This window comes from Drosophila erecta, unplaced genomic scaffold (genome assembly GCF_003286155.1).
Source record: "Drosophila erecta strain 14021-0224.00,06,07 unplaced genomic scaffold, DereRS2 tig00000055-arrow-pilon, whole genome shotgun sequence".
Taxonomy (NCBI): Eukaryota; Metazoa; Arthropoda; class Insecta; order Diptera; family Drosophilidae; genus Drosophila; species Drosophila erecta.
This window is the reverse complement of record NW_020825200.1, coordinates 8,939,355-8,966,099: the sequence shown is the minus strand read 5'-3', so window position 1 is coordinate 8,966,099 and position 26,745 is coordinate 8,939,355. Positions and strand designations below refer to the sequence as shown.

Genomic DNA, 26,745 nt, shown 5'->3' with positions numbered 1-26,745 from the left:
TGCGAGCTTGCAGCTTGAAATAATATAACCGACATGCAATTTAGGGCGAGTGCAGCAACGCAACCGCCATAAATTTAATGCAAGACAAACAATATGACGTCTGGAGGGGCGTGGCACGCGTGGGTTCGGCGCCATGGGAAAAAATCTCATCAACGAGCTGCAGCAAAACGAGGAGAAATATTGAATGCAATTTTATTTGCCACACACTGTGTGTGCAGCGCGGCAGCAAAGCAGCAAACCGTTTGGCGAACTGCCGGGTGAATTATGGAAATGCATCATATTATTCCGGAGCTCGGCACTCCTGCTCCTGCTCCTGCTCCTGCTCCTCGGCCAGGATCGCCGCCTGCAGGATAACCTGCTCCAGAATAACCTGCTGCGAAATGTGTGAGGGCGTGCGTGTAACTATGCTACTTACTGTCTGTTTGCTCCTGGGACTGCCACAGCCAGACGCACTCGGGTCCACTGAAAACAATTGGGAAACGCTTCATCAATTCATTTCACATTTTTTGAGCTGTTCAACTGGCTTTTTTACTTCCATTTGCAGAGTAACAATTGCAATAGAGTAACTTTTAAGTTATAAGCTCTATTATTTACTTTAAAATGATGTGCTTCTACAGATATTTATTGCCTAATATTTATCGAGTGTTTATTGATTATTTCCGAGTGTATTACTAAAAGCCACGTGGCCAAAACAAGCAGATATAGGGAGCAAAAAAAAGTAGGGGAAGTGCTTATATATCGCAACGCGGCAAGAGAATCGGCAGAATGGAGACGGCCGCGACTTAAAGGGTGCTTTTGCTTCGAACTGGAGCTCCTCGCCCACCGCATGCAGCTTGATAAAAGACGCAGTCATGGTAACCCACCTGCCACTAAATGAGTTACGTGTGGGCATGCTGCTCCTCCTGCTCCTGCTGCTCCCCTTGCTCCTGCTCCACTCTTTTCCGCCTGAAAACCTCATCTGGTGTTTGTTTGTTTGTTTGGCTTCGCCTGTTTACGTGCAGTCATGCGAAGCTCCGGCCCAAACCTCGACTTTTCAGCTGATGCTGGGATCTGCTTCAATTGTTGTCTGTCGCCAAAGGATTCCCCCTCCCCTTCCCCCTCCCCCCGTCCATCCAGCAACCACTCTGCCCCATCTCATCAAAATCCATTTTAAGATTTTTGATTTAATTCCGCCTTTGTTTGGCAAGTCGGTTACTGCTTGTGTATCTAGAGCTCAGATTTGCCGGGGCAAATTTGTTTATGCCCGTCAAAAGGCTGACTCTGCCGGAGACATATGAACATGTGAAGGACCCTCTTGGACTGTCTAGCAGTGCCTTGTATCACAATTGAAGTGGAGGAGCCAGTGGAGGGCAGGCCCCTTCAAAGGCTGCCCAGTGAAATGCCTCGGTTGCAAGTGGAAAATTAAATAAACTAATGAAATAACAAAATTAGGGGCTCTAGAGGTCTGCTACAAAGGAGTTTAATGGGTATCAAAAATTGGAAAAAATCGTTACAAGTGTAAAATAAATTATTCGAATTGCACCACTTACAAGGATAAGCTTGGGCTACGAACAAATAAATGCAATACGAGCCACTTTTAGCAGAGAAACAAATTCAGCAATACACATTTTAATTGATTTCAGATTTATAGCAAGTATAATAGTAGAAAAAGGCGTAGATATGGTCTGAACCGGTTACGGAGCTATGAAAATGTATTGAAAACGGAAGGTTAGCAATGTGAATTGAATTGCAGGCTGAACTGGAATTTTCCAAATCAAATTAGGAACGCTGCATTGGGCAGCACGAAAATATCCGCAAATGTGGAGCAGTTTGTGGCCAGAAAAGCGCCCGAAGAGCAAATGGCCAACAATAGCTGTCGCAGCACAAATCAAATCATGGCAAATTAGTTGTAATTCAATTGCCGACAGTCGCCGTCTGGATCGTGGCCCCCATCCCCATGCCCTCCACATGTTGGGCTCCTAATCCCCTTAGGGAACTTGGCGAAAACTTGTTGATACTGTTTCAGCCCTCGACCCCGGCAATTCATAACACCAGAAACGTACATCTGTATACCTGTATATATAAATACATATAATAAACGATACTCGCACGGACAACCTCCAGGCGTATCCATGCGATGGGTGACAAATATTTGACGTTTTAGTCTAATTAAATTAGCCACATCGCCGCTCGGCCCTCGGCCCTCGGCAAAGGTATAAATTTCCGCGCGTTAGTGGCAGCGTGTAAATTTCGCAGGTGGCACACGTTCGCGGTGCGTCGCGGGTTGTCTCACGGCGGGTTTTTCGCCAGAGAAGGGAGATAAATATAAAATAAAATATACATAAACTAGAACACATTGTGCTGGAACAAGTTCGGTGACCAAACGCATTGTTATAAAGTATATGCCTGCATACAATTCATATTCCCAGTCCTCACCTAAGCCGGTCACATGAAATTCCAACGTCCATTGTGCGAGCGAGTCGAACAATTGCACACGTTTTTATGTGCCGGAATGCAAGAAGTACGTATCCGTGCGCTTGGCTATAAGTGGCTTAAGTGCAGTCCGTGGGCCAACTGAATTACGTGGCTATATCCTTCATTCATTGTGCTCCTGGTTGCTCCTGTTGGCTCCTGGTTGCTCCTGGCTGCTCCTAGTTGCTCCGTTGTCAAGTTGTGGCTGTGTGTGGAGCTTGTGGCTTGTGACTGCTGGAGTTTCGATTCAACTTGCTGCCATCGCGATAAGCTCTCCGTTTTTATGAACTGTGTAAAATACTCCGAATTTGTTGTAGTTTAAATGAACTCCAGTGTCTTGCCACAAAACTGTGCTACTTCAATCGGCTGCAGGGAAAATGAACACGTCTTGGTTGCGCAGACAGAGGGGGAAATTAGAATGAAATGCTCCATGGAAATATGGGCTAATGCCATATTATATAATCCTAGTTATTGTAGATACAGGTGCAGATATAAGCCCATTTCCCATGGGAAGTCGCACTGTGCACCTGCTGCAGGTGAGCAGCTATAAATCCATTTATAAACGCTTCCCATGAAGTGGCGGATAAAACCGAATTTATTGCGACATTTTTATGTCCGTCCGCATTTTCGCCTGTCCTCCGCACTTATATTTCTATTAAGTTAATTAAACAATGCACCATTGGGGCCGCTGTGGCAGCCAGAACCGCCTTTTGTTGGTACCGGAAGTGTTTTTTACGGAACAACCGCCATGATGGGGCCGAGTTTTTTCTTGTCGCGTATGCAAAGCACTTGCATTTTTTATGACCAGCCCAAACACTTTTAAATGCATCTGCATCTGCGGCATCCGCATCCATATCCGCGTCCATATCCGCATCCGCGTCCGCAGGAGCATAAAGCCAGTCTAAAGCAAAAGCACGTAGGCGAAATGCACTTTTTCTTTGCGGATTACCGATTGCAGGCCCTCGCCCCAAAAAAACTTCTTAAATATTCATGTTGGTATTGTTCACACATGCGAGGGAAATATTTTCATCGGCTGTGGCAAAATATTGGAAAACAACGAAATTATTTGTAATAGCAAGCCGATTGGCGCTGATGTGAACCATCCACTGAGAGGCACAACAACTAATACAAACTGCATATCGTGGCAATGAAAGTGTAAATCAAAACAGAAAGGCGGTGGAACAATTGGTCATAAGTGCAAAAATTCCGTGTTCAGTGTGGCCTCTGAAATTGGCCAGAAAAGTCGGGAAACAGTGAAACAGCACAGTGTCTAATGAACTCACTAAATTGGCAAAACTTAAATCTTGCCCATGCGGATGGCACTTAAAATGGGCTTAGCCAGCTCGGCCAGCGACGGAAATAAAAAGAAAAACATTATAAACAGCTTAAATAGAAACTTTTTGCACGCCGGAAACCAGAAACCATAAACCAAGTCAAAAACCACCAGACACACAAGCACACACACGCACAACCAGTTGGACATAGCATACTATATATGTGTATAAAAGCAAAATCAACTTGAAAGTTGCATGTGGCCCGGCTTAGTATTGGACTTTTTTGGCTTAGCCATTGTGTATATAAAAATATATGCCATATATGTAAATATCGTTCAGTTTTCAATGCAAGTGTGCTAAGCCCTGCGACATGAAGCCGGATTTTGAACTCTGAACCCTGGACTTGCTAAACCTGTTAAGTGAAGTGCACCAACTCTAGAATGGGGCGCAAAAAGAAGTTGCCGACGGGCGTAAGTAGAAACCCACCAAGGATCCGATTCCAATCCAGATACAGATACAGATCCGAATCCAGAAAGTAGCATCTCTTAAAGACGCCCGCATTAGCTAAACGCCGCTTACCTGAACGCATCCAATGCCATTTAGATGGAAGCCAGACAATCAGCCCAGCATCATCCACTTTGCACTTAATTTCTTGTATGTTTATTTTTTATTTATTTGCAATTCCGCATACACGATTTCCCCGCCACATCGGCATGCACACATACGTGTGTGCTCCTGCTCACCTGTCTGTTTAAAATATGCCAGGTATCGTCTGGCGGCAGCCACGCCTCCGCCGCCCCCAAATCGGTGGGCGGGTGCTGTGTGCCACTGGGATTACCACAACCTCTGCTGCTCGAGGAGAAGAAGTTCCTGCTGGCTGTCGAGCGCGGCGATATGCCGAATGTGCGCAGGTGAGTGGCGCTTTTCACGCCTCCGACGTCCTTCTTGGGTGGGAGGATGCACTGCAAGAAACTTCTACCACAATCGGGCATTAGTATGCAAAGAATGAATGCTTCCAATCGACTTAAATTGTGTTGATGTATTTAAGCCTCAGCTAAAACAAATAACAGATTTCTGCGAGTGTAGGGAGCCCACATTTTTAGAGGGGTATCACGAGCTCCATTGGTGGCTTCGCCCAGGGAAGCCCAGGTGTTGACTGGGCTGGGTCGCACAGGCACCATAAATCCCATCGGGAGCCTCCTTGGGTGTTTGGATGCGGTGCCGGTGGTGGCTTCCATTATTTGCACACTCGTCTGCCGCGGGCCTCGCAATGGTTACCCAACTGGTATCCTGCCAGCCACTTAATAAGCAATATGAGGACTTCGACCCGGATACTTTAGGCTCGTTTACGGCTCTGCTTTAATAAATGCGAGATTAATTCCGTTTGCCGGCAATGAATACGAGATAAGCCAAATTATCCAGATACTTTTCGGTTGTCACTTAAAGCCGTTCAAAACTCATTCGCGCACATTCAATTGAACAAACGAATCCTATTGCAAAGAAATTATAAATATCAAATGCACTCATACAACTCATTTCAATAAATTCGCTGTTTCTGTTTGGATAACTTCAGTTGCCTGACCTGCAATAAGACGTCGTTACCTTTGCTTACATGCCAGGATGTCATTTATGAACAATTCTTTATTGTTTTCATCGAGTTGGCTATACGGTAACAACAAGCAAATGGTTGGTATGCTGGGTTCAAGTTTCTCGTGTGATTCCCATGTGGGTTTGGGTTTGGAGGCATGGGTGGTGCAGCTACAAGCTGGCATCTTGAGTGGATTGAGGGGATGGTGACGAAACTAGACCGAGTAATGGACCCTACGTGGATACGATTATACTGACGATGCGATATGGATGGAAATGGGAATGTGGCGACATGGACGATACTCGAGACGTTTTGGGAACACTTAAAAGTTGATAAAACGATAGGGGTTGAAGCTTTTCATCTCGTCCAGAGTGTAGCGGTAGCGGATGGCCTTAGTAGGCTCCTCCTCGGAGCCGTTCGAGTCGTCCTCCTCCTCGCGGATCTCGTGGACCCGCTCCACCCGGATGCCCTTCATCTCGCAGGCGCGGCGGTACAGCTGCTCCTCGCGGTCCATGTAGAACTGGCACGATACACTGTGGTGCGGAATGGGCGATGGCGAGGCCATGGGAGTGCTCGCAAATGAAACACCACCAGCGCCATATGCCGACGGGGTAAACCAGTTGTTGGCCATCCCGCCTCCGGCCATCAGCTTCACAGTTTGGGTCTCTGCAAGATTGAAGGTTGCATACTTTACACACCGAGGCAGTTAAGCCTGTTGGCTCACCCTTGTTCTTTTGGGCCATTTTGATGACCAAGCCTTTACCCTCTACGGCTTCCATTGGATATGGTTGGGTTAGTCAAGCGTTGGGGCGTACAAATAATTTAATTGCCTAATATCGGGTGTAGTGTGTAATCACTGTAATCGCGTCTTGGAAGCGGATTGCGTTTCTTCTTTGAATTTAGTACAACAATTTATGTTGACGAACGTTCGTAAAATCAAAGATTTCTGCCCTTAATGACTGGCAGATGAAAACACGTTTTGACACTTCACCTCCAGGGTAACCAGATTTCGATTAATTGCCAACAGTCAACCAACCACTGTAGTGTTGGAAAAAGTACTTCAACACAATTTGGGATTTTTCCACCTTGCGCTCTCTTTTCTGGCCGCTGCTAAACAGATGCGATATGCGTCCCTTGTTTGGAGCCCAATTGATTGGGAAAGTTTTCCGAAGGCCGCGGCCGCGATGTAATTAGAAACTTGGACTCCAACTTTTCACTTGACATAGGGAATCGATGGGGGGCATATTCTGGGCAGAGGCGAAGAAAGGAAAAGTTATGGCGGACCCCAGCCCCAATTAGCAGCAATGCCACCGCCTTTATTAAGTAAATTCGAATAATTGCAGGATCCTGCAGAAGGCGCTGCGCCATCAGCACATCAACATCAACTGCATGGACCCCTTGGGCCGCCGGGCGCTCACCCTGGCAATAGACAACGAGAACCTGGAGATGGTGGAGCTGCTCGTCGTCATGGGGGTGGAGACCAAGGACGCCCTGCTGCACGCCATCAATGCGGAGTTCGTGGAGGCTGTGGAGCTACTGCTCGAGCACGAGGAGCTTATCTACAAGGAGGGCGAGCCCTACGTAAGTCACTGCACAGACACCTGGAGAAATTGACTGCCTGATCCTAAATTACTAATTTACTTCGACCAGCAATTCAGAAATTTAGATTTTTATTAAAAGCTGGCTAATGAGACGAAGGCTTGGATTGATTCCTTGAGATACACATCTTAATGGGGCTTTAGATCCCTCTTTTAGGTCAGGGCATTTTTCCCAGTGCATCCTCGGTTTTGTCTGCTGTGCTCAGCTAATTTGTGGCCCACATTATCGTCCGTAGGCGTTGAGGGCCTGTAAGTCGAGGCTAACACGATTTTAATCAGTTTCCGTGCGAGGAGCGTGAGGCGTTTGGAGTGGCCGGAGTAGCTGGAGTAGCTGGAGTGGCCCACCCATCGGGATCATCTTCGCCATTGGGCACGTACTCGCAGGATCTCGACTGCCGAGTGATTGGGAGTGTGCGATAAGCGGCCAACGACCAAGAACCCCCACATCCGCCCACTCCTTCAGAAAATCCAGTACCTCCGGACCACTCCGGCATACGGAGTACACAGCACGGGATACGGTTTACGCCCATTGCAAATAAAGTCGTCTGGGCTCCGTCGGCCTCATATTTATGCACACTGGCACGCTTCATTAGGCAGCCATTGGGCGCCGTTGGAGCGTGAAAATTACTATTGTAGCGCATATGCAATAAAACGTTTAACAGGCTTAACAACATCCACAAAACGATGAAGACAGCGCTCCTCGAGTGGGCTATTGAGCCGTTCTCGGAATGACTTTGGGCCATTTCGGAGAAATAGCCACCGAGATTGACAAAATGTAGTTTAGTCATGCGAGCCAGTGTGCTTTGTTTTACGTTCACTGACACTTTTTTCAAAGGAATGTTACATGTTTTCTTTCCGTATAAAATAATACCTAATTATCTCACTTGCTTGCTGAACAAAATAATTACCGATTATTCACTTAATTATTACTAATACTTTTTTATAAAATGTTACGTGTAACGCAGAACTGATAACAAGTAGCTTACTGAATCATATAGCTGCTGACTATCTCGCATAATTGTAGGTCGTAGTTCAACTCGTTTAACAGGTGATTTTAGGTCTCCGTATTGCACTATTTTTTAAAAATGTAATTATTTTTCCTTTCCACAGAGCTGGCAAAAAGTGGACATAAATACTGCTATGTTTGCGCCGGATATCACACCTCTGATGCTGGCCGCCCACAAGAACAACTTTGAGATACTTCGCATTCTGCTGGACCGCGGAGCAGCGGTGCCAGTGCCACATGATATACGGTGAGCTGGTCTACCCCACATGGGCATAACCCACTAGTAATCGCTGGTTTCATAGTTGCGGCTGTGAGGAGTGCGTACGCCTGACCGCGGAGGACTCCTTGAGGCACTCGCTCTCCCGGGTGAACATCTACCGGGCGCTGTGCAGCCCCTCTCTGATCTGCCTGACCTCCAACGACCCCATAATCACCGCCTTCCAGTTGTCATGGGAACTGAGGAACCTGGCGCTCACCGAGCAGGAGTGCAAGTCGGAGTACATGGATTTGCGAAGGCAGTGCCAGAAGTTCGCCGTGGATCTGCTGGATCAGACGCGCACCTCCAACGAGCTGGCCATCATCCTGAACTATGATCCGCAGATGTCGAGCTACGAGCCCGGCGACCGGATGAGCTTGACCCGCCTGGTGCAGGCCATTTCCTATAAGCAGAAAAAGGTATTTCCGGGCTGTGTCTCCAGCATGGTGCTGCTACTAAAATTCTCCACTTCCTGCGACAGTTCGTTGCGCACTCGAATATTCAGCAATTACTGTCCTCGATTTGGTATGACGGCCTCCCCGGATTCCGGCGCAAGAGCATCGTGGACAAAGTCATCTGCATCGGGCAGGTGGCCGTGCTCTTCCCGCTCTACTGCCTCATCTACATGTGTGCCCCGAATTGCCGGACGGGCCAGTTGATGCGCAAGCCCTTTATGAAATTCCTGATCCATGCCTCCTCCTATTTGTTCTTCCTGTGTGAGTATGTCAAGTGCGGTCGTTGCACAAGGCAAACAGCATGAGCTCCATTGGAGGAGGCTCCTCCTCCGCCGTGGTCAGGTACCCTCTGTGGGATGGATGCATTTACCAGCAAACTTTTTCTATTGTCAAGACTCTCATTTGCTTATGGAGTTAATTTAAAAGTTTATTTGGGTATTCAGCTTAGCATAATAATATGCTAATATGATAATTATTACATTAAAATACACCACAATAGTTTAAGCTCATAAAAACTATTAGCATATGCCAGGAGCAGAGTTGTCATTCATCATGATGTGTGATGTGTAAAACTGCAGGGTATAAGAAACGGCTTTACGTGCAGGAGGCGTCTTCCTTCGATTAAGAGCTCCTTCCCCTCCAGCTCCTTTATGATAACAAACGGAGCTGCGGACTCACCTTTGTTTGCCTTGCAGTCATCTTGATTCTGGTATCACAGCGGGCGGACGATGACTTTGTGCGCATCTTCGGGACGGCCAGGATGAAGAAGGAGCTGGCGGAGCAGGAGCTGCGTCAGCGGGGCCAGGCACCCAGCAAACTGGAGCTCCTCGTGGTGCTGTACGTGATTGGGTTTGTCTGGGAGGAGGTGCAGGAGATATTTGCCGTGGGCATGAAGAACTATTTGCGCAACATGTGGAACTTCATCGACTTTCTGCGCAACAGTCTCTACGTGAGTGTGATGTGTTTGAGGTGAGTCTCTAAATGTGTGGATTTCACAGAATCCTCTTCATATGCTCCTCCTTTTACTATGCTGCTCCAGAGCCTTCGCCTACATCCAGCAGGCTACAGAAATCGCCAGAGATCCGCAAATGGCCTATATACCCCGCGAGAAATGGCACGACTTTGACCCACAACTAATAGCAGAAGGACTCTTTGCGGCGGCCAATGTGTTCTCGGCGTTGAAGCTGGTGCACCTGTTCAGCATCAATCCGCACCTGGGTCCGCTGCAGATCTCCCTGGGTCGCATGGTCATCGACATAGTGAAGTTCTTCTTCATCTACACCCTGGTGCTGTTCGCCTTCGCCTGTGGACTGAACCAACTGCTCTGGTATTTCGCCGCCCTGGAGAAGAGCAAGTGCTATGTGCTGCCGGGTGGCGAGGCGGATTGGGGCTCACACGGCGACTCCTGCATGAAGTGGCGCCGGTTTGGCAAGTAAGTCCAGTCAGCAGGCCAATTGGCCTCCGGCCGGTTGCTGCCCACTCATTGCGCTAATCCATGTCCCCCATCTCCGTGCCCGCAGCCTTTTCGAGTCCTCGCAGTCACTTTTTTGGGCCAGCTTCGGGATGGTCGGGCTGGACGACTTCGAGCTCAGTGGCATCAAGTCGTATACGCGTTTCTGGGGACTGCTCATGTTTGGCTCGTACAGCGTCATCAACGTGATTGTGCTGCTTAATCTGCTCATCGCAATGATGTCCAATTCGTATGCCATGATTGATGTATGTTCGGACGCCTCCTGCAGCTCCTATGTAAGGGTTATTCCACTCTTTTGTTCTTTCTAGGAGCACTCGGACACCGAGTGGAAGTTCGCCCGTACCAAGTTGTGGATGAGCTACTTCGAGGACAGTGCCACCTTGCCGCCGCCCTTCAATGTCCTGCCCTCCGTCAAGTGGGTCATCAGGATATTCCGCAAGTCCAGCAAGACCATCGATCGACAGCGCTCCAAGGTGAGAAACTGAGGATTTTAAAGCCCCATTTGAACTGGAGAAATGGCGCTTTCGTTTCAGCAGAAGCGAAAAGAACAGGAGCAGTTTAGCGAGTACGATAATATAATGCGCTCCCTGGTCTGGCGATACGTAGCTGCCATGCATCGCAAGTTCGAGGATAATCCCGTCTCGGAGGACGACATCAATGAGGTCAAAAGCGAGATCAACACGATGCGCTACGAAATGCTCGAGATATTCGAGAACAGCGGAATGGATGTATCCTCGGCCAACAAAAAGGAGAGGCGTAAGCTAACTTCTTTTCACACATCCATGGAGTACCATGTCTAGGATCCTTTCAGAACCACGACCGCGGCGCATAAAAGTGTGGGAACGCCGGTTGATGAAGGGCTTCCAGGTGGCACCAGTGCAAAATGGCTGCGAACCCGATGCCTTCGGGAATGTAAACGGGCAGGGTGACATGCGGGAGATCAAGGTGGAGTCCACACCCTCGAAGCCGGCCAAAGAAACCGCCAGGGAGCGGTTCCAGCGAGTGGCGCGCACCGTACTCCTGCAGTCCACTGCCCACAAGTGGAACATGGTGCTCCGTGCTGCCCAGGATTCCCAAATAGGTCGCTGCACCAAAGACGAGCGTAAGAGCCTCCAGAACCTGAGCAGAGCCATCGAAGAGGCCAAGAGGTGGGACAAGTACTCTCTGTAAAATCCCCTAACTAATGTTTCTTCCGTTGCCCAGACTCATAATGCTCAATCCAGGTTGTCCCTCCGGTCGGGAGTCGCCCATTCGCATCGAGTTCGAGGATGAGAAGTCGAGCACCTTGCTGGAGCTGCTCAACCAAATCAGTGCTGAGATTAGCGACGGTGAAAAATCCAAAATAAAGGCCGCCTGGCGGCCACCACTCAGGACCGTGCCTGCCCGGGCAATGGCCGCCAACAACGTCCGGTCTTTCACAGCTCCCGAGCTGAAGATCAGCAGGAAATCCTCTCCAGCTCCCACTCCGGGTCCAACTCCAGGGGTTTCCCACACTGCTCTTTCCCAGTTTCGCAACCGTGAGCTTCCTCTGTGTCCCAGCAAACTCATAGCGAACTCGGCGCCTGCTCCTCCAAAGAAATCAGCACCTGCAGCCCCAGCTGCTGCTCCACCATCCACCCATAAGCCCACCACCCACGCCCCCTTCTCCATGGAAGGGCGCCACCGGGGCAACACTCGTACCTCAGATGGTGTGCACTCCGATAATTCGAACTTCGACATTCATGTGGTCGATCTGGACGAGAAGGGCGGGCACTCGGGCAGGGATAATGCTTCCGAAATTAGCTCCATTGCCAGCACGAGTCCCCAGCGGCCAAAGCATCGAAACTAAATGTGATTGTGGCATGGACACGGGTGATAAATCTACATAGGTCCGCCAGATGCCTTCCATAAAGCTATATACTTGTATCTATCAATAAAGAAGGAATGAAGTTATTTAGGCAAATTAAGTGGGAGGCGCTTGTTATTTGCGAGATGGCTTTTGCATATGACCAGTGAAGCGACCTTTGACATGAAGGACCCTCCGGTACTTAGTTCTTTCCGGTGAAAACGTGCGTAAAGTCGCAAGCCGGAAGCATCAAAGGCAATTGAGGCACAACATAAACAAGTCGACGGATAAACGAAGGAATTATAAATTCAATTTGAAGTCGTATCAATTGATTTGGGCCACATCTTTTTGCCGCATGAGGTCCTGGCCAAGTTGGAGCGCCTGGTAGCTGCGGCTGGCATTTGATTTTGATGACGCGTGGCATTTGAAATTTATGCGCCACTCTAAACACACTTTATATGCGCCGAGTGACTCGGAAACATGATGAACGTTCCAAGTTTCAGGACGTGTGCGTATTTTTTGGGGGGGACAATGTTTCAGGTGCTTGTGTGTGTTTTGCATGAAACCTGATGCTATTTTGGCTGACACTCACCGGGGATAAGCGCAGGAATTATGTTTATTGGGGAGAAACATCCCGGTTCTCAGTCAGAATTAAGATAAATACAAATTCCGTTTTGCCCAGCTTTTTATGGCGGAGCGGGCAATAATATATGTTAATGTGATTATGTTACACACAATTCAGCAGATGCAAACGGTGACATTAGGAGGCACATATTTATACTCAGATGAAAAGCTGCTAAGTACTTGGTATGCGAAAAACGTTTGTGGCCTGTATCCGATTACCTGCCGAGTGCCAAGTGAATGCCAGAGAAATTCCAAAATTCCAAAAATTCCGTTTATTTACACAAATTCATTTGAATTCCAGACAACATACGAGTTCTCACTATTTCGATAGGCTGACAAATGTACACAGAGATGGGCTAGTTTGGGTTAATTACACAGTTCACTTAGTCTATGATTCAAGCATTCGGATTGCAGATTGAAGATGAGGATTGAAGATTGCAGATTGTGGCGTGGGGATTAGGATGAGCAAATTATCCATCCGTGCGGGCCAGCTTCAGTCGCACGGCAATGCGCTTGCACTTCCACATGAGCTGCGTTTCCAGGATGCTGAAGGACATGGCCACCAGGACGAGTCCCAGAAGCAAGTAGGCGCAGCAGGCGTACAGCTGCAACTCCGGCCCGTTGAAGCTCCGGGCGGGCACAAAATCCCCATATCCAATCGTCGACAGGGTCACGAAACAGAAGTATGCCCCGTCCACCAGCGACCAGTTCTCCCACAGAGCGAAGATCACGGTGCCCACGCAGATGTAGCTTGCCAGGATGAGCAGCACCAGGCTGATGGGCACCTGCCGACCCTCCGCCTCCTCGTCCTCCTCCTCGGAGTCATCCCCCTCGCGGCAGTCCAGCCCACCATCGCAGTGGTAGCGCAGCTTCTTCAGCACAAACTGCTCGCTGCCGTGCTGCATGTACTCCTCGTCGTCGGAGGTCTCCGTGTTGTTCGCCGTGCTGTCGTACAGAGTTCCGGAGGCGTGTCTGTGGCACCGGCGTGTCAGCAGCAGCGTCTTGCGGCTCAGCGGCTGCAGCGTGTGGCGGTTGAAGGCGGTGTTGCGGTTGGTACTCTCGCCCGAGTCCTGCGGCACGCTCAAAGGACTTGCTATCAGCGGCACTCGTGATGGCGTTCCATGCGGACAGTTGCTGCGAAATGATAGGAAGCACGGATGGACAATAAATATTGATGCCGCAGCTGACCATAAAATAAATCAATTAGGCATAAAAAGCCAACCCCCGAGCAGACTCAGGTCGTAAAAGGGAAATGGCTGGGCTGACCGCCAATCAATAAGGCATAAAACTGTCGGTTCACGTGTCCTAAACTGGCTTGGAACACCAGTCGTATGCGTGATATTGGGGGCTCATATTTGGTCGTATTTGGAAGGCCACTAATAAGAACGCTGTCTGATGGTTTAAAAGTAATTGGAAAAAAAGGTTGACCAAGTGTAAAGACAAAAATATAATCATCGCACCTCAATCGTTGGTGCTTTTGGAAAAATTGTTCAAACTATACTGATGCACTTCCGGCTTAAAGTCAAAAGTTGCCCAAAACTGCCTTAAAACTGAGTCTCAATCACATCCATTCAGAACTTCAAGTCCCAAATCGAGTCTGATTTGATTGACAATCCAAATACCCCTTGAGTTGCCACGAACGAGGGTCTCGAGAGGCTGCAACAGTCTCCGGGGAACTCTCGTTGCTCGGCACTCCGGCTGGCCCGAGTTCACTCTGTCAAACCAATTTGGCGAACATTTATTGAACTTGGCCAAAAGCCTCTCGGGATGGCGAGCTCTTGGCTCTTGGCTGGGCAAACACTTGCTCGAGATGCACTTGCAGAGCGATTGGCCGAAGAAGAAGTGCCAGAGTACTACTTCCGATTTCGGCATCGCTCAATAAGGACAACATCACGTGGATGTTTACCCAAAGCAAGAAGGATTCAAGGCGCACTGGGTGGGGATGCTGCGATTAATTGACCCGATTCATTGCGAGTGAGTGCCCGGCTCGGCTTACAATTAATTACAGACAAGGCTGAAACTGAAGCCAAAGAGGGTATATATACACACACATATATCTGCCACAGGGCGCCCCGCGACGCGTGCCCAGGTTCACTGTCAAAATTAATTACCAGATGCTGCTGCTGCTGCTGCTGCTGCTGCTGCTACTGCTTTTTATTAAATAAAATGCTCAAAATGTGCGCTCAAAAAGGCGAAGGAAACCATCATCAGAAGCGGAGCACTCTTCACTCTGGCAGAAAATGGCAGCCGGCAAAGGGGAGGCAGTCACCGCAGGGGGCACGTGGATTCGCAAGGCTGTTTAAGGGGAAGTGGGTGGTGTGGGTGGCTTGGGTGGCTGGGTGGCAAAAGGCCGCTGTGTGCATCATGCAGATTGTGAAGTGTTGATTTAAAGTGTTGCTGGCAGGCTGGAACTTTGTTTTCGAAATTAAATTAACAGTTCTCCCCCAGCGCTTGCTTTCCGATTTTAGTTGGCAACAAGGCAAGGCTTTAATGAAACTCAGCTTAAGCATCTGCAGTTACCCTTCAGGCCCACATTTTTTTGCTACACAGAGAATGAAATGGGAATATGGAATTTGTCGTGCTCCTTCACTGCACCACAGCATTCTACATACCTCAAACGCTCCCGTTCCAGCTCATCCTCGTCCTCCATGATGTCCACATTGCCCGTGGAGCTGGCGCTTAGGAGAGCTGACAATGTTGATGCTGCCGAGGAGGCCGTTGCAGTGGCTGCCTCCGCTGATGTTGCGGGAAGGGGAGCAAGAGGAGCAGCCATGCCACAGACACCTGCGGCCATAAAACCGTTATCGGTCAGAGCGGCTGCCACCATTGGTGCCCCAGCGGTGGGTGGTGCGGCTGTTCCGCCCTTAATTCCAGCTGACAGCTGTGGGCTTGTCGCTGCGGCCGTGTAGGTTAGCAAAGGACCTGCTGCAGCGCCTGTTGCTGGTGACCCCGAACGGGCTGGCGGCAATAAATCATGCCGGCCGGATAAGTCTGGCGATCCCGTGCCGCAGGCCATCAGTGCGTTGATCTCGTGTGGCAGTGGCTTCGTCACGAACTTGGCCCGTCGCACAGCTGTAATGGTTACAAGGAAGCTTGGTTAAAACACATTTAGGCACTCAATTATACGTAATGAGTAATGCACTATACGAATATCAAGCAGTTTAAAATATTAAGCAAAAACTAAAACAGGCCTTGTTTTATACTGTATTTCAACAGCAAAATTAAACGAAACACACAGCCGACAAAGTAAAAAAAAAAGTTGCCGCACAAATTGGCAAAACAACTTCCGGCAACTGCCACACACGGTTAGATTATCCCGTTAGCCCGTTAGTTCCGCCGGAAGTGGCAGTGGCAGCAGCGGGAAGCGCCGGAAAAGTTGTGCATTTAGCCTCGTCACTCGAGGAGTGGGGGTAACACAGGGCCACACTGTGAAAATTATTTGCTTTGCATTTTCAAAGTTCGCCCAACAATGCAACACTGCAACAATGTGGCGGAACGCTTCGAATTCGGATCCGGATCCGAACTCACATTGCCATACCCGTGCCGCGACTTTTTGGACCAAAAGTTTGGCGCTAGCTTTCATTAGCGGCTGCCAGTGGCAGAGTCATCGGGATGTCAGAGGGCACTGCAACATCTGGCGCTGCACACAGTGGGCAATTGTCGAGGTCGGGGGCGCCACATTCCCTAAACTGTTCGCCGCTGCGGCAAATTATTCAGCTCACTTTGTTGTGGCAATGTGAAATTAGGGAATTGCAGCTAATGGGGGCTGCGCTATGCTGGGTCGAACTTCAAAATCAAAATAAGATAAGAGTGTTCCCTACATATTTTGTTTTGCTGCCGAGAAAAGAGTGTAGAGTGTAATTTACTGGGACACGTAACAAAGAACTTATTAACTTTTCCTCTTAAAATGTTTGGTATAAAAATAAGCTGCACAAGTAATGTAAATATGCAATGTAAATATCAGGATACTGCTCCCACTGTGCTGACACTAAAGTTTCATTGAAGGGAAGGAAGCTAGCGTCTTTTAGTTTAGAGTTGTCAGCAGGACACCAGAAATCCGCGATGCAGTCCGCAGTGAATGGGAGTGGACTGGACTGCTCCGGACATGGCCAATTTGAAAATATTTACTTAAACTTGGACACCACGCACACACATGTACTGGCTTTTAGTGCACGGAGCAGAGAAGGACATTCATTAGAGTGCAGGTCAGCCCTAAAAATATATGTGTATAGCACTATATATCCGGGACAGCAGGAAAGTCACTTTGGAGCTGCGGTCGGTGGTGTGGCAGCAACTTTGGCAGTGCTTTAATGGTGCGGTTGGCCGCGTCCTCGGACTCCGGCGAACGGGATCCCTTTGCCAGTGCCGTGTCCGGGTGCCACGGGCGGACAATTAACATGGGGCATCAATGGCGATGGCGATGGCGATGGCGATGTCTTCCGCTCGGAGACAAATGGCCGGGTCTCACGCTAAATTTTGCTGCGAAATTATGCGCAATTCTCTGGCAAAACGAGTCACGTGTTGTCGCCCCAATGACAAAGAGCTGTTAACTTTAATGAGTTTTGCATGCGTTGCACAAGCTGAGAGCTCAGCGGAACCGGCAGGACTGCCATCTTTATGCCAACTCATCATTATCGTCAATAAAACTGTCGCACATGTCGAAAGTTGCCTCAAGTGCATGTTGTTCTTATCCTTGCGTCCTTGTTGGTGTTGCTGTTTCTGATGTCCTGGCATGTCAAGCAGCACAAGTTGAAAACTTTTAATGCCGGCGAAGTGTGTGTCTGCTTTACTCTGTCATTTTAACACGCTGCTGCAAGCTGCTGACGATGATGATGATGATGATGATGAAAATTGTTATATAATTGAAAGCGTAAATGAGCAGTGGGCTGGGGCGCAGAGTTGGCATCCAAGGGGGGATCTTGGTCCTGCGACAGCAGGGCGTATGATTGATTGATTACTGTTCGTTCGGTTTTGCTTCGGGACTCAGGTTAAGCCAAATCTGTCAGCAGAACATTTTCGGTTTTGGCCTGCCATTAGGCTGGCGCAAATTGTTCATCCAATTATATTCCATTTCCCTTTGTTCGATTTATGCAAATTTCCCGCCACACCAGCATTAGCTCTCATTAACAATTCACAAATAAAGGGCGAATTATTTCAATTATTCCAAGGCACATTAAAGCTGGCTGCATGATTTTCTTTATTAGATATGTGTATAGCCAACCACTTAATTCTAAATGAATTACGTCAAAGGTTAAGGTAGTGGCTTTTATACCCGTTACTCGTATAGTAAAAGGGTAGACTAGATTCGTTGAAAAGTATGTAATAGGCAAAAGGAAGCGTTTCCGACCACATAAAGTCGACCATAACTCAACTTATATTAATCGGATTTTGAAGTGGCATACCTCTAAATGTTTCTGGCAGTATTCTCTAAAAAACTGCATTCAAATTTAGAAATTTTTTTTTTTTAAATTTTTTGTCATTTTTCTGATGTAGAAATTGAACAAAGTTAAGAAATGTCCTAAGGCTAAACTTCAAAACTTCATAACTCAACTTATATTAATCGGATTTTGAAGTGGCATACCTTTAAATGTTTCTGGCGGTATTCTCCAAAAAACTGCATTCAAATTTAGAAATTTTTTTTTTTTTAATTTTTTTGTAATTTTTCTGATGTTTTGATGTTGTAGAAATTGAACAAAGTTAAGAAATGTCCTAAGGCTGAACTTCAAAACTTCATAACTCAACTTATATTAATCGGATTTTGAAGTTGCATACCTCCAAATGTTTCTGGCGCAATTCTCTAAAAATCTGCATTCAAATTTAGAAATTTTTTTTTTTTTAACTTTTTTGTCATTTTTCTGATGTAGAAATTGAACAAAGTTAAGAAATGTCCTAAGGCTGAAGTTCAAAACTCCATAACTCAACTTATATTAATCGGATTTTGAAGTGGCATACCTTTAAATGTTTCTGGCGGTATTCTCTAAAAAACTGCATTCAAATTTAGAAATTTTTTTTTTTTTAATTTTTTTGTAATTTTTCTGATGTTTTGATGTTGTAGAAATTGAACAAAGTTAAGAAATGTCCTAAGGCTGAACTTCAAAACTTCATAACTCAACTTATATTAATCGGATTTTGAAGTTGCATACCTCCAAATGTTTCTGGCGCAATTCTCTAAAAATCTGCATTCAAATTTAGAAATTTTTTTTTTTTTAACTTTTTTGTCATTTTTCTGATGTAGAAATTGAACAAAGTTAAGAAATGTCCTAAGGCTGAAGTTCAAAACTCCATAACTCATCTTATATTAATCGGATTTTGAAGTGGCATACCTCTAAATGTTTCTGGCGGTATTCTCTAAAAAACTGAATTCAAATTTAGAAATTTTTTTTTTTTTAATTTTTTTGTCATTTTTCTGATGTAGAAATTGAACAAAGTTAAGAAATGTCCTAAGGCTAAACTTCAAAACTTCATAACTCAACTTATATTAATCGGATTTTGAAGTGGCATACCTCCAAATGTTTCTGGAGCAATTCTCTAAAAAACTGCATTCAAATTTAGAAATTTTTTTTTTTTAATTTTTTTGTCATTTTTCTGATGTAGAAATTGAACAAAGTTAAGAAATGTCCTAAGGCTGAACTTCAAAACTTCATAACTCAACTTATATTAATCGGATTTTGAAGTGGCATACCTCTAAATGTTTCTGGCGGTATTCTCTAAAAAACTGCATTCAAAATTAGAAATTTTTTTTTTTTAATTTTTTTGTCAATTTTCTGATGTAGAAATTGAACAAAGTTAAGAAATGTCCTAAGGCTGAACTTCAAAACTCCATAACTCAACTTATATTAATCGGATTTTGAAGTGGCATACCTCTAAATGTTTCTGGCGGTATTCTCTAAAAAACTGCATTCAAATTTAGAAATTTTTTTTTTTTTAATTTTTTTGTCACTTTTCTGATGTAGAAATTGAACAAAGTTAAGAAATGTCCTAAGGCTGAAGTTCAAAACTCCATAACTCAACTTATATTAATCGGATTTTAAAGTGGCATACCTCTAAATGTTTCTGGCGCAATTCCCTAAAAATCTGCATTCAAATTTAGAAATTAATTTTTTTTTTAATTTTTTTGTAATTTTTCTGATGTAGAAATTGAACAAAGTTAAGAAATGTCCTAAGGCTGAAGTTCAAAACTCCATAACTCAACTTATCTTAATCGGTTTTTTTTTTCATTTGATAATTTTGTTCCCAATTTCTACTGATATTCTAGAAAATGTTGAAATTTTTCGTTTGCACTTCCACAAGCTGAGTAACGGGTATCTCATAGTCGGGGAACTCAACTATAGCATTTTATCTTGTTTTTACCTACTTTTGCTTCAACAATTTGGAAAATGAATATTTTAATAATACAATAATACATTTATAGTAAAGCAGCAAGTTCTTATAAAGTGCACCTGAGATAGTATATCTGCTTTACTAAAATATATTATTAGTTCAATTCCCCAAATCGCCCACTTCCTATCGAAGGCAATAAACCATGGGATTCGTCACTCACCGTGCACATTGGCTGTCTGGTAGGCCGGAGGCGGCGGCAAAGTGATGGCCTCCAGTGGGGAAGTGGATGCCTCGGATGCTGTCACGAGATTCACGGCTGTTGCGTCCTGAAGTCCAGAAGCCAACACTCGATGCTTTCCGGATGCGGGCTGCAAGTGTATCGTGTGGTACTTGACCAGCGGCTGAGGACCGAGGGTAGTGTTCCCCAGCGGATTGCCATTCGGATTCGGATTCGGGGCTGGGGTTGGGTGCGCTGGGTTGTGGGCGGGACTGCCTGGGGCGGAGGGGGCGTGGCCGAACGGAAAGTAGATCGTTGCTGTCGCGGGCGCATAACAATTTGGCGGCACTGTAAGCGGCATTCGCAGCATGCTGCTGGGCACAGCCACGAAATTCTGTTGCAGTTGCTGCTGCTGCATCTGATGATGTTGTCGCGGGAGTGTTGCTGTCGATAATTGCTGCTGCTGCTGCGGTGCGTATTTCAGCAGCGCACTGCCCGATGTCGTTGTCATCAGCATGACATCCGGCTGCTGCGGCTGCTGCTGCTGGTAGAAGTGCTGCTGCGGATTCAAGTTGCGCAACAATTGACAGGCATCTGCTGACCGCACGGAACAAAAGGCGAAACAGACGTGTTCAAGATGATTAACGACTTGCAACTGTGCTGACAATACAATTAGCATCCGAACAATGCGGACAACACTCACCTCCTTCCTTTTTGTCTGGCGGCATCTTTCCCTTTTGGCCATACTCCAAGCAGTCGTTTAAGCTCGTCTCACTGTTGGCCACATCGTACTGGCAGCCCTTGCAATTGGCCTGCAGAGGGAAACGGAGAAATTTACTTGAAAAACATTTGTAAGTTCGATCGATATCCTATCGATAAGATCGACTTCAAACGAGATTTAAGGCTGTCATTTAAAATCAATCGTCCACAATGCATTTGCGCACTGTCCACTGTGTAGTTAAAAGATAATGCCAAATAATTATGTCTATAAAATGCTGAAGGAAATGCCCAGATTCCGGATTGTGCTGTACCCACACTGCGGCTGGTTGACATGATGGAGGCAATGGCTATAAGCCACGTTATTTGCAGGCGCAAGGACATGCCTTTCTTAAGCCGGAAACTGATGTCATCATCTCCGTGGTCCCATGTCCTCAAAAGCTGTTTGCGGCCAAACGCCTGGCATATCGTGTGCTTTGCGGTTCTGCGGCATCATCATCAAGTGCCAGGGAAATCTAATGGACACACACACGCAAACAACCGATGGAAATGAGGGAAATATGTGAAATGTCTCCCTGCTAGTCTTGCGGTTTGGGGCCGGAAAACCCATTTCCATCCCCAGACCCCCAGAATCGGACCCCAAGCCCATACTGAAATCCGTTACGGCATGCGTCATGATAATTGCAATGGCAACGGCTTAAAGAGCAAAAGAGCAAAAGGCCAAAGGCCAAGAGCCGAAATGGCAGCAGTCAACACGATGGCGATAATAATTCAACCGATGACTGCACATCCCCAGAGCAGAACTGCAATCTGCTGGCAGTCTTATCAATTGCCATACGCATCCTTGTGCTGACCCAAAAGCCCAAAAGTCCACTTTGCCCGGCATCGTGACGTCCTGCCAGATTGGATTGTGCCCTAATGAGTTGTTGAACGCAACATGGAGACGGCAAACAAGCCGGCTCCACATTGGCAAATGCAAAAATCCTGTTCAACAAGTCGCAGGCCTGGGAAACTAGCAATCCTGAACGAAATGCCATGCCTGAGTGGCTGGGAACACGGCAAGTAGATTACCACTCGAGCGTGGAGGATGCGGAAAGTTTTCTGTTTCCAGCGCCGAAATCATACAGCTTCGATGGCGTGGCACCTGCCACGTTAGCTGGAGTTCTGCGTTCTGGAGTTCTGCAGTTCTGAGGCTCCCGGCCAAATCAAATCAATTAGGGCTAAAAGTGGCGGAAATGAGAAGTTATTGCATGCCTCCAGTGTAATTGTTGAGTGGCGGGTAAACTTTTTTCCCCAGCCGCATTAAAGTGGCTCGCACTGAATTCAATTTACCTGGCACGAAACCCGGCCACTTGGCAGGGAAAAATTAAAATTATGCCGCCGCCATTTGACCCGGCTCAAACTGCAAACTAAAGTTTGCGACCAAGTTTAAAGTGTCGAAAGGGGGTGCTCGTTTCTTGCTTAAACAGTCAACTCTCGAGCTTGACGGACAAACTTTGGCGGGGAGTTCATTAAAGGGTCGAGTTGGGTGCGCGTCCGCAAGTAAATGCTAATTTATGAAATGCATTTTTTGTTTGCCACTCAGCCGGATGACAAACAGGCCATCGAAGTTGGCGTGGCCACCGCAAAATCACTTATTTATTTATTGAACCCTGCTATGCGCTTTCGGTTTTCCCGCTCAGCCATAAATTGCCAATTAAACAAAAATTTGTGCAAGCAATACAAACAGACAACGGACAAACGGACAAACGGACAACAGCGCGACAAATGAGTGGCCACAATTGAAAAAGGCTGCAAAGGAGTGCAAACAGAGCGAATGGGTTTTTGTGCCTTAAAGCTTTAAAATTGTACATTTAGCCCGAATGCGGAAAGGAGTGCTCCGTACATGCCGTACATGGAAAATCCGTAACTCGAACTTCCGAAAGCAGAAATGTCATTACGAAGGGCCAGCAAATCACTTACAAATCTTATGCACGAATGCACAGGACACGCAAACAAACAAATACAGTCGGCCCAAAAAGAAGTAGAAAAAAAAGGACTGCGCAACGTAGTCAGAGTTTTGATATCCTAAAAAATTATTTATAATGTATACAACCGTGGCCCCGTTGGCTGAGCAAATAAAAACGCAATAAACCAGGAAAAACGTGAAAAACGTGAAACCAAAGCCAAAAACAGTCTGCAGTGGGAAGACCTAGAAAGTATAACGAAAAACAAAAAGGCAACCGGGAAAGTTCTTTGTTGTTTTCCCCAAATCAATTACAAACTTTCAGTTTGCGTTAATAGAAATCCGGACCGGCTTGGATATTCACTTAAAAGGCTTCTGCTGTCGTAATTAAAAGCCGTAATTTGAGACCCCGATACAGTCTGATCTGTGAAAAATGGTTTGGACTCCATTGGGGAAAAGCAAAACGCCGACAATCGAAGATTCCCATCACATCCCGGCTTGGCAGCCTTCCATTTCCATACATAACCGCCCAGGGATTCCGGCTTTCACACTGGTCAAAATGAAACTGTCCTGGCTGTCGGAAAACTTTCGTGGCGGGCTGGGAAAACTACGAGCGAAACACTTAGTGAGTAGTGGGAAAAGTTCATGCGTAAAACAGCAGAGTAGCCAGCGAAAGTTTTCCATGGCAACTTTGGACACGCAGAACAATGACGAAAGTTTACTTTAAACCGGAACGCCCAGCAAAACACTTTGGACTCCCTTCCTCTATTTTTGGGTCACTCAGCAGCAACAGTTGCTGCTGGTAGCAGCGAGCAAGTAAGTTGTCCCTTCCACCATCGAATTAGGAACCATAAAAATGTTCCCGACTTGCAGTCAGTCGATGGAGTGACTGTGGATGCAGCTGCTGTTCCGGGGTAAACAATATCAATCATACGCCACGGCTGCTGGGCGAAATGTGCAGTGTGGGGAATGGACGGAAGCCTTTGGGAAATCAATCTAAGGTTAGCTGGTTATTTCGTATAAGCTGCAATTCCCATAAATAGTTGTGTTTAAAGGAACCTGATATAGCTTGGAGCTTTTTCTGCAAGATGGACCCGCTGAATTTGGTATTAATGTCTGCCATTCGGCACCATTACAAATAGCTAGCAGCTATGGCGTTGCAGCTGCTGATAAACTGCAGCTGTTGGCCTCACTTAAGTAATATCAATCATGCGCCGTGGTGTCCTTACCATTCGCCGCCTGGACCTCTTGTCCTTGTCCTTGTCCTTTGGCGTCCTCGAGTTGGCGGATGGCGTCGAAGTGCCTGGTGTGGATTTCCTTCGGTGCTCCTGGTCCTCCTGGTGCTCCTGGTGTCTCTGCAGCTGGCAGCAGAGTCGCACGTAGGTGCACTGCAGGCCATCGGCGAGCAGGGCCCCCAAGCTGGACAGGCACATCAGCATGAGGGGCACGCCCACCAGGGCGTAGAAGATGGTCGCCAGCTTCCCGGCGGCGGTGCGCGGCGTCAGGCTGCCGTGGCCTGCAAGGATCGGGATAATATATTTGGCTTAGAACTTGAGCATGGCAAGCACGCACAGGCTAATATAAATGCATGCACTTTTAATCGGATGGGCGAGGACAAGTGGAGAAATGGAGAAATGGGGGCGCGTCCTTCTGGGAACTTAATCTGCGGCGAAATGGCCCTGTGGCATATGGAATTACTTTTCACGAGGAGCAAGTGCAGGGAGCTTGTGTTTAATGGGTCACAGCTTTAGCTGGCCAGTTATCCGTGCCTACTCATTTAATCACATTTCAAATATCTATGTACCTATGTAGATACTAGAGCCACACCCCACTAGAACTAAATAAGCAATCCTAAACCTCCATTATATTGGAATAATTATCGCTCGGCAGTATAGGTTTAATTTGCATCATCACACTTAATTCAAGTGTGCCAATTCACAGGCACACACTAGACAGCAAATATTTACCACTAAAACTGGGCTTGACCTAAACACTGCCGACAATAAATCCGTTTAGCGGCATTCTTCTGGCCCACATACGTGCCCACCAATGGACTGTCCTCCGGATAACTGGCATGCTGTTAAACTTAAAGCCCATGAGATACAGTTAATTTGTAGCAACAAGGATGTCCCATCATTTAGCATATGCAAATATTTAGCCGGCCTCCGGGTCGTATACGCAATGTCTGATGTCCGGGCTCTGCATGGCTGCTCCTGCTCCAGTGGCTTAGTTTGCCATCCAAGGCGTTGGCTACGTCGAGGTCTATTTGCGCCCCAGCAAAGTAAATATTTGTGGGCCACGGCACGAGTTGTGGCCTGGTCGAAAATCATAATAAGCAGCGGTGCTCGCCAAGTTCCAAGATAAACACGAAACATAAATCCAAACGACTTGGGTATTTTGGAGCAGTGAAAGTGAAAGTGAATGGGCGGAAAAGGAAAGAGGAGCGGAACTCACCAATTGTCGTTATCACAGTGACCGAGTAGAGCAGAGCTTCGCTGAATGTCCAGCTCTGTGAGTCGCCGGCATCGTAGCCAAAGTGGCCCAGGGCACTGGCACTGCCCTCGTGGAAGAGTCCTGCTCCTCCTCCGCCGGAGGAGCCAGCGGCTCCTTGGCGCGTGGCCGCCACAATGGAGCCCTCGAAGCGACGCAGCTGCTCGTGGACCAACATCGTCCAGTTGCGTTCATACAGAACGTTCAGTTTCTCTGCAAGGAAAGGTGGGAGGTGGAAAAAGGTTAGGTCGGTTAAGTCCTTCCGAATGCGTTCAAGTGTCCTTCTCGTAATTATGCAATTTCATGCCAAGTGCAGCAGCAGCCTTCGACCTCTCCATCGACCCGATCGGCAAGTGCCCACAAATCGGACTATCCTTCGTTCACTCAGCCTCCCAGTTCCCAGTCCTACCAATCCTACCCTTCGATTTCGGTCGCCTGTCTTGAGGAATCTGCTCCCATTCGATGTCGTGTGTTCGCCTCTTGCAAATTGCAGAGGTCGCTTGTTAACAGCAGTTCGAGACTAGTTTGCCATCGTGCTTGTCGTTCACGCCCTTTTCACGCCCTCTAGCCTTGTGGGGGGTGGAGTGGGTGGTAGGTTGGAGGTGGGCGGATTCTTGAAGCCTCGCCGGTGCTCCACCCCAGACATCAGCCACCTAGAGGCCACCCGCCCCAATCGACTGGGGCAAGTTGCCGAGAACAAAGCCGAAATCAAAAGATTTTCCGTGCCAAACTCAGCAGCTTAATCGAGTGATTTGAGGGCAGGGCTTGGAGTTTATAAGAAACTAATTGGCAATGAATAACAATCTAAAAACAATACCAAACCTTTAAAGAGGTATTTCAGACTCTCCCCCTTAATGATTTGCTGGCTTAAAATTGTATATTTCAGCTATTTCTCGTTGAACTAGACATGGACTCAGTTATCTTAAATATTTAAATTTTGATTTCATTTCATAACAAATTACTCGGTATAGAGAAAACTAATTTAGGTATTTTATACCACCTCTCTTGGTGTTTGATTTTCTTCCTCAAATTTGTGTGCTGAGCAACCTAATATAATTTCCGGTAATAACAGACTTGGGCTTGCTTTTAATACGCATTTCAAAGATTTCATGTGAAACAACCGACTATTGACCGAGAAGTTATTAGTTGAGCAAAGGAAAAGGATGTTTCATGCCTGGTGCCAAACTTAGGATACAATATGAACCCTTAAAAATCGCAGCATAATAAATGAGCTGTGTTGTGAGCCAAGATGAAATCAGCCCATCAGTAGGCCTTCGTTAAAGGACTCGTCAAATTAATCATACGCCAGGTGGGCTGCCTCTGCCGCGGATGATCTCAAGTTAATTGGTTTATTTATTAGGTGAGATTTTAATTAAATAACATTGGTTCCAGTGCTCACGCACGTGCCGCTGTGCCGTTTTCACCTGTTCATCTTTTTTCATCCAGTGCCACTGGCAGGTGCGACAAAGTAATTAATTTCACCTAAATCAGGCCGGCAAATAAACCTC

The 26,745-nt window shown here is 46.9% G+C and overlaps 3 protein-coding genes across 5 annotated transcripts in view; 1 reads left to right on the top strand and 2 right to left on the bottom strand.

Annotated features, from left to right (window-relative positions):
* The first annotated feature begins 2,228 nt into the window (after positions 1-2,228).
* LOC6543310 (transient-receptor-potential-like protein) lies at positions 2,229-12,045 on the top strand. 3 transcript variants are annotated; one of them, XM_001969121.3, is made up of 14 exons: positions 2,229-2,377; positions 4,065-4,195; positions 4,491-4,636; positions 6,657-6,894; positions 8,022-8,164; positions 8,220-8,592; positions 8,655-8,889; positions 9,324-9,597; positions 9,668-10,060; positions 10,149-10,344; positions 10,408-10,572; positions 10,636-10,855; positions 10,911-11,247; positions 11,303-12,045. In XM_001969121.3, exons 2-14 carry the CDS (start codon positions 4,166-4,168, stop codon positions 11,925-11,927), a joined length of 3,375 nt encoding a protein of 1,124 aa, XP_001969157.1. In that variant the 5' UTR covers positions 2,229-2,377; positions 4,065-4,165; the 3' UTR covers positions 11,928-12,045. The 3 variants fall into 3 exon arrangements, with proteins under 3 accessions (XP_001969157.1, XP_026835105.1, XP_026835106.1); XM_026979304.1 differs by having other exon boundaries at positions 10,633-10,855; XM_026979305.1 differs by lacking the exon at positions 2,229-2,377 and adding an exon at positions 2,487-2,500 and having other exon boundaries at positions 10,633-10,855.
* On the bottom strand, positions 5,338-6,291 carry LOC6543252. Its single transcript, XM_001969122.3, has 2 exons — positions 6,038-6,291; positions 5,338-5,979 (listed from the first exon to the last, which is right to left on the bottom strand). Exons 1-2 carry the CDS (start codon positions 6,090-6,092, stop codon positions 5,636-5,638), a joined length of 399 nt encoding a protein of 132 aa, XP_001969158.1. The 5' UTR covers positions 6,093-6,291; the 3' UTR covers positions 5,338-5,635.
* A 762-nt stretch (positions 12,046-12,807) lies between the features above and the next one.
* Positions 12,808-26,745, bottom strand: part of LOC6543158 (AF4/FMR2 family member 4) — a 28,122-nt gene continuing 14,184 nt past the window's right edge. The window contains exons 3-8 of the mRNA XM_026979157.1: positions 25,202-25,450; positions 23,977-24,263; positions 20,789-20,897; positions 20,089-20,679; positions 15,161-15,620; positions 12,808-13,682 (exon numbers count right to left, since the gene is read on the bottom strand). Of these exons, the coding sequence (XP_026834958.1) occupies positions 13,019-13,682; positions 15,161-15,620; positions 20,089-20,679; positions 20,789-20,897; positions 23,977-24,263; positions 25,202-25,450 (2,360 nt within the window). The 3' untranslated portion in view covers positions 12,808-13,018. The remainder of the gene's footprint in view (positions 13,683-15,160; positions 15,621-20,088; positions 20,680-20,788; positions 20,898-23,976; positions 24,264-25,201; positions 25,451-26,745) is intronic.